The sequence below is a fragment of the Oryctolagus cuniculus genome, chromosome 2, assembly GCF_964237555.1.
Source record: "Oryctolagus cuniculus chromosome 2, mOryCun1.1, whole genome shotgun sequence".
Classification (NCBI taxonomy): Eukaryota; Metazoa; Chordata; class Mammalia; order Lagomorpha; family Leporidae; genus Oryctolagus; species Oryctolagus cuniculus.
In genome coordinates this window covers 128,706,472-128,716,316 of record NC_091433.1, presented here as the reverse complement: position 1 = coordinate 128,716,316, position 9,845 = coordinate 128,706,472, and the positions used below count along the sequence as shown (strand labels likewise).

The following is a 9,845-nucleotide window of genomic DNA, read 5'->3' as shown; positions in this document are numbered from 1 at the left end:
GCATGGGGCGCGAGCGGCAGACAGGACGAAGTTTTATTGAATGACAGTTACATCACAGGTGGAAAAAAATTACCGACTTCCAGTATGTCAACCTCTTAAAAACTATGGAAATTAAAATGTTTGTGTATATACAAAATATAAATGCCATTTAAGGTAAAAATTACAGTGATCAATTTACATCAACAAATTAACATGGTAGTTTTACAGCTTGTTTGATTAATCAAGCACATTTACTCCTGAATCCGTAACATTTCTACAGTTGGACAAAATGCTATTCCAAGTCAGTCAGGCTCTACAACAGATGTTCCGGGTAGATCGTTAGCTCTCCCAGGATTGGTGCAGAGGAAGGCAGGGAATTTAGACATAAGCTCGGGTGAAGTTCCTGGGTTCACGAACAGCTAAGTAAACCTGCTGCTATCGCGGAGGGGCGGAGGTTTAGAGCCATGGCTCTTGGCAGTATCCCTCGGGAGGGCGCTCCGAGATGAATTGAATTCAAGACCACTCATAGAGGACTTTATGAACCGAGCACTCTACTAGGCTCTGAGGATTGCACAGATGGTTATTCACCTGTTCTGCTACTCAAGGAATTCATGATCCAGGGTCATCTGTCTTTGAAGACAAAAAGCACCTGCATTTGTTGTCTTGAATAAATGCGGTGATCAAAATGATTTACTCAAAACTCAAATCCATAGTTGTTTTGGAGATGCCCTGCTGCTCATTAGAATACAGATTGAAGCTAAAATGATTGATGTTAAGTTTCGTGGGAAAAGAGTTTGTTTCTATAATGACTGGTTTTGGGCTACCCGAATTGCATTTAATTATTCTTTTAAAGTACTGGTTTGGTTATTGTTGCAAAGTTATAATCTTCTAAAATAAGACATTAGCTTTGCCTAATGTGGGATGTTCATGTGAATGGAAGTTTGACTTTGAGAATCAGCCCTTGAAAATTTGTAGCAAGGACCCATCCAAATGCCAAAAGAAACTTGACTTCGGGTTTGCAAAACCAGTCATGCGAATTTAAAGAGTCATTGTTGGTCCAACAAGTGCTTTGAGATTTCTTAAGAACTGTTCTATTTTAAAAACGCTGATTCACTTAGATGTGTTGGTTCTCCCACTAAGAGACTTTGGGACTGTTTTTTCAATCTGGGAACGCCTCCATCACCCATCACGTTTCTGGAACAAGGCCCACAATGCAGGTGGTTCACACTTAGAAAACCCAGTGAGATGGACAGAAAAGACAGGACCTTTCAAATACATAAGAGTGTTCTAAGAATTCTTTCAAACCATCTAGATTTAAATCTAACCTTTTTTAGAAAATTGATATTTCAAATACAAATGGGCTACTGCTCCTTTAGTCTTAGCTACAGTGTTGGGAGACAAGCATTTTTTCATTTCAAAAGAATGTCACTCCTATGCTGGACTTCATTTTAAAATAAGATACAGCATTTAGGTATTTTAGTAACTACAATGGGGGGGGGGGGCGTTGCCTCTAAGGAGAATGCACAGACCGACCTCCAGCTTTCTAGCAGGTACGAGTCCCTCTGGTACATGGGAGACAGGCACAGAGAAGTTGGGGGATTCACCCAGGCCCTCACTCTTCCCGGTCTGGGAGCGGCTGTGTCATCCTAGAGCGTGGTCTCACCGTCAGCCTCTCTGCCATATTTGTCCACGTCTGTGAAGTCATAGTCTGACTCCATCTCTATCTTCACCTGTGGCACCATGAAGACAGGGTTCCGGGAGTAGTTGAAAGCAGGTGAAGCTGGACAGGAAATTTTGAAGTGCAAGGTGATGCTGGACGAGAGGTGGGAAGGAAGAATGATTTATCTGGTTTTGGACTCTTCCCCCAAGCAGGGCTCTGATGACAGTAGTCCTCTCTATGCCTCATGAGAACAAACTGTCTTAATCGGCTTCACTTTCCGCTACGGAACTGGTCTTGCCCCGTCTCAGCCTATCTTCACATCACTGCCAGGGCGTACTCGCTAGGTCACACTTCTGAATCCAGCTCTAGTGGGTGACCCAACAGGACCTTCTGTGGTTGGCCTCTACTGAAGTTTGATTACCCTGCTCTTGTGTTTGATGCCCGTATTCTTGGCTGTCCTGTGTGTGTGCAAATGGTCCTCAAGCCTGTTCGCACCCCTTTCTCCCCCACTTCTGGGCCGATTCTCACTGATGTTCCCCAGATTCTCCAGAAGGCTAATCCTGTGCAAGCCCTGGCCTTTCCCTCCCACGTGCTATGTGCTGTTTCACTCACAGTGTGGCCTTGGTTGACACGTCTTCATCCCCAGGGCTTAAGCACTGTGCCCGGGAGATCTCTGATGCTTAACCTTCATTAAACTGGGTCCTGTTGCTGGCCTTTTCTTTACTAAAATGGAATCTTGGCTACTTAGTGATCTTTCCCTCCATAGATTTGGTAAAACACCAGTGTAGTTGGGTGGTGCCATCTCCACTGCTAAATTTTCTGCATTTCTGATCTTGTCACATGGCCTTACGTAATTTTAATGGGTTTTGGGAAATGCCATGTCCTGGGGTCCAAATTCTCTTTCCAGTGCCTGAAATCGGGGGATTAAAATTTGATTTGGTGTAAATTATTTTTACATGAAAATAATTCAGGATAAGCTGCTTCCCCCTCACGTGTATGTAAAGCTCAGCGGCAATGAAGGCGTGGGAGCCCTGGCCGGGGATGCGGGCTGGGAAGGAAGCAGAAATGTAATTCAGCCACCTGACCCCGGGCTGCGGCATCTTTGGGGGAGGGTTGCCTCGGTGCTGTCTCCTCCTCTTGGCATTGTGATGTCAGCTTTGCCTCACAAGAAGATCTCATAAATATTTCTAAGCGTCATCTAAGTCAAGGTTTACCTGCCTCTAGACACAGGATGCCCGTGCTCTTGTGCCCATTCCAGCTCAGAGCGAGTCCTGTCGGTTCCAGGGCACAGGGAGGAGTGGGGCTGCCTCTGCCATCTTCCTGATTTTCCTGCCTCTGAGCTCCCTTTCCCGTGTTTGAGCCCCGTGTGTGCAATCAAGTAGTCCCATTTTGTTCACAAGGCGTCTCATGCAGAACACCCAGAGTCCCAGTGGGCCTGCGGTCCCTGGCATCTGGGCCTTCAGTCTTGACTCCTGCTCCTACTTCTACCTAATCTTTGCTATTCAGTTAGCTTGCTGGATGCCTTGCTGACTTTTCCTGGGATTTCTTCACAGATCCTCAGTATCTGAAGCCTTAGTGTTCATTCCTCCTGGCTTCAATACATCTTTAAGCCATGTCTAGTTTCCTTTTTTTTCCAACATTTACTTCCAATTGTCCTACCTGGTATCTTGCAGTAACTTCCTTTTCTAGAGTTGAGTACTTTGTGGGCTGTACCCTCATTGTTCCGTGTCAGAAAGAAGACACATTTGTACTGGGCCCCTCAGCCCTCATCTCTCAGCAAAGGCCTTTTACTGCAACGTGGGCCAGCCTGGGACATCCCAGTGCCTCACCGTCCTGGCTAGTGCCGAGTCTAATCCCCAAGGAGTCTATCCAGGCTTTTACCTGCGATCGAGTTCTGAGCCAGTGAAGGAAGCATCAGAGTGAGTTACTCCAACTGGAAGATCTCTTTCCTGGCATGAGAATCAAAGTGTCAGATGGGGAGCAGGCCCGGGCACCTCACTGGAGGACGTCCTGCCTCCCTGGGGCTTCCCCTACCATCTCTGCTTTCCTCTTTTGGGACCCTAGGGTCAACACTGCGGCCTCCCAGAGACAGCCAGGTAGGGAGGGTATGAGGCAGGAGGAGGGCCAAGGAAGGAAGACAAAGAAGCAGTGGGAAGTACACACCTGGGGTGCGGGAGCCAGAGAACCTCTGCTGGGGAGTGGTGATGGGAAGCCCGCAGGGCCTCGGAGGGTGCTGGCGGGCTCCCCTGGCCACCCGCCCCGATCTGCCTCTTTGAGGAATATGGCAAGGCCTATAATAAAAGCACCAGGGCCAGGCTGGGATCCTCAGGAGACTCCCAGGATAGACTGTGGTCACCAATAGGGAGCTGAAGCTGGGAGGGGTTAAATAAAGGCAGAGGCAGAGGCTCCCGGGGTGATAAGCAGAGCCCGATCCCGCCCAGGCAGCCACCCTCCCCGTAATGGAGGGGACTTTGCGATTCATACAGAATCACAGCATGACTGGGCCCCTCAGTTCCAACATATTTACCTGCAGGTGCCCTCCTGTTTCTCTAAACGGGAAAACTAGGCTCTGATTTGCACTCCATCATCTCAACCACAACTGAGAAACACATGTGGACTGACGTGTTCTCAAACAGCACAGGAGAGGACCAGGCAGTGCCACGGGCCTCTGGGAGCAGCAAGGAGAGGAAGGAGGGGCTTGGCCTGAACACAGGTAAAGACTGGCCACTGGAGTCTGCAGGGTTTGCTCTGGGGTCTCCAGGGGGAGTCCCAGGGCTTGTGGCTCAGTTCTCTTCACGCCCTGCCCAGCACAGGAGTCCCCTCCCATGCAAAACGCTGCAGATGGAAGTTCCTTAGGGGAAGAGCTGCAGGATTAGCAGAAAGCAGAAAGGAGAGACACCCAAGTATTTTACTTACTGGCAATGCAGTGGATACCGTTTTGGGGATCTGATTGGACACTTTCCATGGGAATCTTTATAACTGAGGGAGGAGGGAACTGGGGCTGGAGAGAGACAGTAGGAAACGCTGATAAACACCACCAGTCAACAGCTTTGGCTTTCCTGCCAAGATGGGAGGTGCACGCTCTGCAGTGCAAACCACCATCCTCTTCTACACAGCCTGGGCACCAAGGGATGCGCCAAGTGCCCTGGGATGCAGGGGGGAGGGGGCAAGGGCACAGGTAGCCGCTGTTCTAAACATGCGCGGACAGGATGGAACTCTCCCAAGAGTGCTACTCCTCGGAACAGTTCCATCTGCCATAACCAGTCGCTGGGGACTGAATCCCACACAGTAGCCATGCTGCTGTAGATGTGTAAAGTGAATTTGTGCAAACCGAGTCCTGTTTCCCATCGAATATGTCACAGTTCAGAAATGCTTTTCCCCAGCCCTGGAACAGTTCCTGGCACATAGAAGTCACTCAGATATTCACTGGATGAATCCATGCTCTTGGCTCCTGGCTTTGGCCTGGCTCAGCCCTGACTGCGGCTATTTGGGGAGTGAATCAGCAGATGGAAGATCTCGGTCTCTCCCTCACTCCCTGTAACTCTGCCTTGCAACTAAATAAATAAGTCTTCTCAAAAATTGTATTTAAAAGCCCTTAAACTGTTGTCAGCAGCTATCTTCACAAGTCACTATAAGAAACGGATGAACAGTGATGGGCCCTTTCCTCCCTGGAAGCAGGAAGTAATTAAGGGCTGCTCACTACCCTCAAAAGCCAGCAAGGATCTGCACAGCAGGGCAGGGTGGACGCGGGGTGACGGACATGGTCTGGGCAGCTCGGTATACTGGAAATCAACAGGGTCCAAGTCAGGAACGTTTTCTTAATTCCCTCAGAGACATGGAGCACTAAGCCAAGCTGGAGCACATCACTTCTCTTATGGGGGACAGTTTCATCCTCTGTTATGAGCACCTGAACTAGACAATCTCTCCATTTAACACTTCACTGTCATTTCCAGACTGGCTCCTTGTCTGTGGGTCTTGGAGAGCTTTGGGGGTGGGACAGGAAGGAAGCACGGGAGGGAAAGAGGCAAATGGGGCCACTGATGGGAACGTACCCAGTGTCAGGGGGACTCCTCCCCCGCCCACCGCTCATCCCTAACACCTCCCAGGCAGGCCAAGCCAAGCCTGTCCCCAGCCCCCCTCACTGTCCCGGAGCCCAGGGAGCTTACGCATTCCCATCAGAGCTTTCCCCCAGGCTGCTCCAGCCTCTGGAGGTCACTCCTCATGAGCTCCTGGCAAGCTGGAGCCATTTCCCAAGCGACTCCCTCAAGCACCTGACTGCTGTTGATGGCGGCCCAGCCATGGAAGAGAAGGGGCCCAGCCAACTGGCTTCTGCCTGGGCAGAGCCCTTCACTCTGGCCCACCTGGAGAGTGGTCCAGCCAAGCGATAAGCCCTCGGCTGGACTGGCCCCAGGCGTGGGCCACCGGAGAAGCCACCCCAGCTCCCTGGCCCCCGTGGAGGTGGAAGGAGGGTCTCTCAATGTCTCCCCTCCGCCCAGGCCTCACATCTCCCCCACCTCCTCGTCACTGTCCTCGTGGGCCCCCTTCTTTTTCTTCTTCTTGTCTGTCTCCTTCTTCTCCTTCTCGGGCAGGATGTTGTCAATCCAGGCCAGATCGTGCTGGGAGAAGATGAAGTCCAGAAGCCTTCGGACGATGATGAGGCCCAGGATCTGAGGAGGGGGAGGGAAGCGCAGCTCTCGCGCGAGTTCAAACAGCCGTGGGCTCAGCGCCCCAGAGTCTCCCTCAGCCAGCGTGGTAGGGGGACTTTGTGGGGCCAGTGTTTCGGAGCCATCCCAAAGCTCCCACAAACCTTTAGTCCCCACCCTGGTTTCCCTCAGCTGGCCTTTACTTCAGGCGAGTGACCATGTTTACCAGCGACCAAGAGAGACGGAGCTCATGACAGGAGGGGAGCCGGGGGTGGGAGGGGAGAGATCACGGGCCAGAAACTGAAGTTACTCTTTAAGTCAGTGCTTCCCAAACTCAAGCAGCCATGAGAAGCACCTGCAGGCTCGAGTCGGGCTTCACCTGGAGTCTGATTCAGCAGGTGGGGGAGGGGGGCTGGGGATCTGCATCCCTAAGTTCCTCAGGTGCTGCTGCTGCACCAGCCCAGGGACCACGTTTGCAGACTCACCGTAAGCCCTCGTTTCTGAGAGCTTCCGACCTCTGTTTACGAAAGCTGGATATCGTATAGTGAGAGAGCTGGAATTTTAAAGGGCAGTTTAGACAATTTGCTTTTGTTCACGATGAACAAATTCAAGGAGGAAACAAGTGCTCTTTGGGGGAGAGTAAAAGCTGACCTCTTAGAAGTTCAGCAGGCCCAGGTGGCTAGTTACATGTACTGCCCTCTCACCACCAAGAATTGGCCCGTACAGGTCGGCAGGAAGCCGCGCAGTGTTTGGAGCACAGGTGCTTCACTATCACTGCTTCTTGGAAGCAAGCAGAGATGGAGACAAATCTGGGTTTTAAAAATGCTGGCTCCAGGGGCCGGCGCTGTGGCACAGCAGGTAAAGCCGCCGCCTGCAGTGCTGGCATCCCATATGGGCACTGGTTTGAGTTGGCTGTTCCATTTCTGATCCAGCTCTCTGTTATGGCCTGGAAAAGCAGAGATGGCCCAAGTTCTTGGTGTCTCCACCCTTGTGGGAGACTGGGATAAAGCTCCTGGCTTTGGATCAGTGCAGCTCTGGCCTTTGTGGCCATTTGGGGAGTGAACCAGCAAATGGAAGACCTCTCTCTCTCTCTGCCTCTATGTAACTTTGTCTTTCAGGTAAATAAATCAGTCTTAAAAAAAAAATCCTGGCTCCGAAAACAGATCAGTGGTTGCTAGGGGTAGAGGTGGGGAGAGGCACTGCCCACCCAGAGTTGGTGGCAAGAGGGAATTTTTGGGGATGACAGAGCTGTTCTGTATCCTGACTATGGTGGTGGAATCACCATTCTGTATAGTTGTCAAAACTATAGAACGGCAGAGGGAATCTCACTGTGTGCCATTAAAGGTTGACATGGATTCTGATCTCGCTCTTCCCATCCTGGCTCTCTCTCATGCTGTCTCATTTGCTCATCTGTGAGGCAGGGTTACCAGTAGTGCTGCCGGGGCTGCTGGGGCTTCAATGGAGCAGCTCAGTAAACAGGAAGCGGCCTCCCTGGTCAGCGCTGAAGTCCGGGTGGGGCTGCCAGGTGCTTCTCAACCCTGGCCACACCTCGGCGCACCTTCGGCTTCACTAACAAAAGCCCAGCTTCCCTGAGATTCTGACTTAATTCATCTGGGTTGAGCTTAATCAGCTGCCAAGGTCAGGAGGCCCCGGCTGGAGCCCTCCCAGGAGCACACAGGTCAAGTCTCACCTGTGTCTACGTGGGCCCCTGCCCCAGGCCTCCAGGTGCCTCCATCCTCAGCTCGGAGCTCCAGTCCTGCAGCAGGGCCCAGGGCCGCCTGGTGGTCTTATCTAGGGGGCTACATTGTGGGCTTGTAACTTTATTTGGAAATAATTTCACACTTAGGTGAAACTGGCAAGAACAGCCCAAGAACTGCTGTGCACCCTTCTGCAGCCGGAACTTCTGCCCTCGCTGGGTTCTGCAGTTCCTGATCTGATCTTGGCTCGTTCCCTCACCAGTTGCTTGTCCGACTCTGTTCTTTGGGGCTGGTGAGATTTATACTTCCTTTTTTTTTTCCAAGTTAAACAACAATTTTAACCAAAACTTTTATCCCAAGGATTCTCACAAAAACATATTACAAATGACAGCATGAAAAAAGTAATCTTGCACAGTAACTCAAAGTTTCTGAAATCTCAAGTTAGACCAACTAGACAACCTCTGCCCAGGGTAAGACTAGCTGGGTTTTTCCAAAAACCTCTCACCTAGGCAAAGGCAAATTTTTTTTTCTTTTGAGATTTACACTTCCTTGTGATCTGCTTCTGAACCTGAAGTGCCAGCGTCTGGTAGCCGGGAAGGGCTTCTCCAGGGCCCCCAGAGCCTGGGGGCTGGAGGCTTTCATGAGCTCCTGGGCCCGCCCACCACACCCAAGTCCTCCCACCCGGCCCGGCCTGCTCTGGGCCCGCCTCTGCGGCCCACCCGAGGGAGGCCACGGGTGAGAAGGCGGAAGGCAGATGGGGAGGTGGGTACTCCCAGCCGAGGAGGGCCGGAGCCCGCGGCAGCCTTACCATGACCGGGAAGATGATGGCGGCCACCGTGGACTTGAGGATCCAGAGCACGGCCAGGCAGAGGACCTGCACGAGCGTGAAGAGGTGGATCCGGCGCAGGGGCACGTGCCGCAGGAAGGCGTGGTCCGGCTGGTGCTTGGCCGGCATCAGGAAGAGCTTGCAGCGCTCCCAGAACTGGCGAGGACAGCGCGGGGCTCAGCCAGGCAGCCGGGCCCTGGGGGCCTGCTGGGGCTGGCACGGGGAGAAGGGATCCCACTACGGTTCTTACAGCGGGGATGCCCTGGTCAGAACTTGAGGACACGCAGGAGCGGGTGGAGATGTGTGCGCAGATACTTAACGGGGGTCTCAGGGAAAGGGTCCGGAGCCCTGGGTGAGGGCCATGGCTCTGCAGTTGACCACAAGATGAACAGTGTACCTATCTGAGGGAAATGCAACTTACATGCAAAACAAGCTATCTAAGACATGGGGTAGGTAGAACAAAATGTGTTCTTCTGTGGAGTTGCCTTAGGGAAGAGAGAGGAGGGGTAGCAAAAAGCTCATTGGAGTTAGTTTGACCTAGGTTTTTCAGTCTCAGTTTCTCCATCTGTAAAATGGGGACCAGAGGAGCTAATTATAGAGGTTAAATCAGATGCACCCATAAAGCACTTACTATAGCTATGTTGCCTGGCGCATGGTACAAGTAAACAGCATCATTACTAACACTTCCAGTGCACTGGGGCAGCAAGCATTTGGGGGTTTGATGACACGGGACCAAGTGGGGAATGTTGACTCCAAGCCCTATCAGCCTGGGCTGGGAGAGCCTTACCTGGATGCCATTCAGGGAGGCCACGCCCATGTAGAGGAAGACTCCGTACAGCACCGGCATGGGGATGTACTGAAATGAGAGCACAGCTCTAGACTGCGCCTCTGCCTGGGGTGGGCCCTTGGTCACCCTGTTCTGGATGGCAGCGTCTGCCAGCACAGAGGTGGCTGAGGGGCTTTGTGTTTGGAGGAACGGAAGGTCTCAGCAGAGAGGAAGTGGGGGTGCTGGGGTGCTGCTGTTCCCTTCTCGCCCAGCC

At 52.0% G+C, this 9,845-nt stretch overlaps 1 protein-coding gene across 11 annotated transcripts in view; it reads right to left on the bottom strand.

Annotated features, from left to right (window-relative positions):
* Positions 1-15: 15 nt before the first annotated feature.
* Positions 16-9,845, bottom strand: part of SLC4A5 (solute carrier family 4 member 5) — a 141,666-nt gene continuing 131,836 nt past the window's right edge. For 10 of the 11 annotated variants that reach the window (XM_051837194.2, XM_070068885.1, XM_008254223.4 and 7 more), the window contains 5 exons: positions 9,593-9,661; positions 8,788-8,961; positions 6,154-6,306; positions 3,521-3,588; positions 16-1,791 (listed from right to left, as the gene is read on the bottom strand). In XM_051837194.2, coding sequence (XP_051693154.2) covers positions 1,626-1,791; positions 3,521-3,588; positions 6,154-6,306; positions 8,788-8,961; positions 9,593-9,661 — 630 coding nt within the window. In that variant the 3' untranslated portion in view covers positions 16-1,625. Of the gene's footprint in view, positions 1,792-3,520; positions 3,589-4,555; positions 4,641-6,153; positions 6,307-8,787; positions 8,962-9,592; positions 9,662-9,845 lie in introns of all 11 variants that reach the window. The other variant, XM_002709728.5, reaches the window with a different exon arrangement.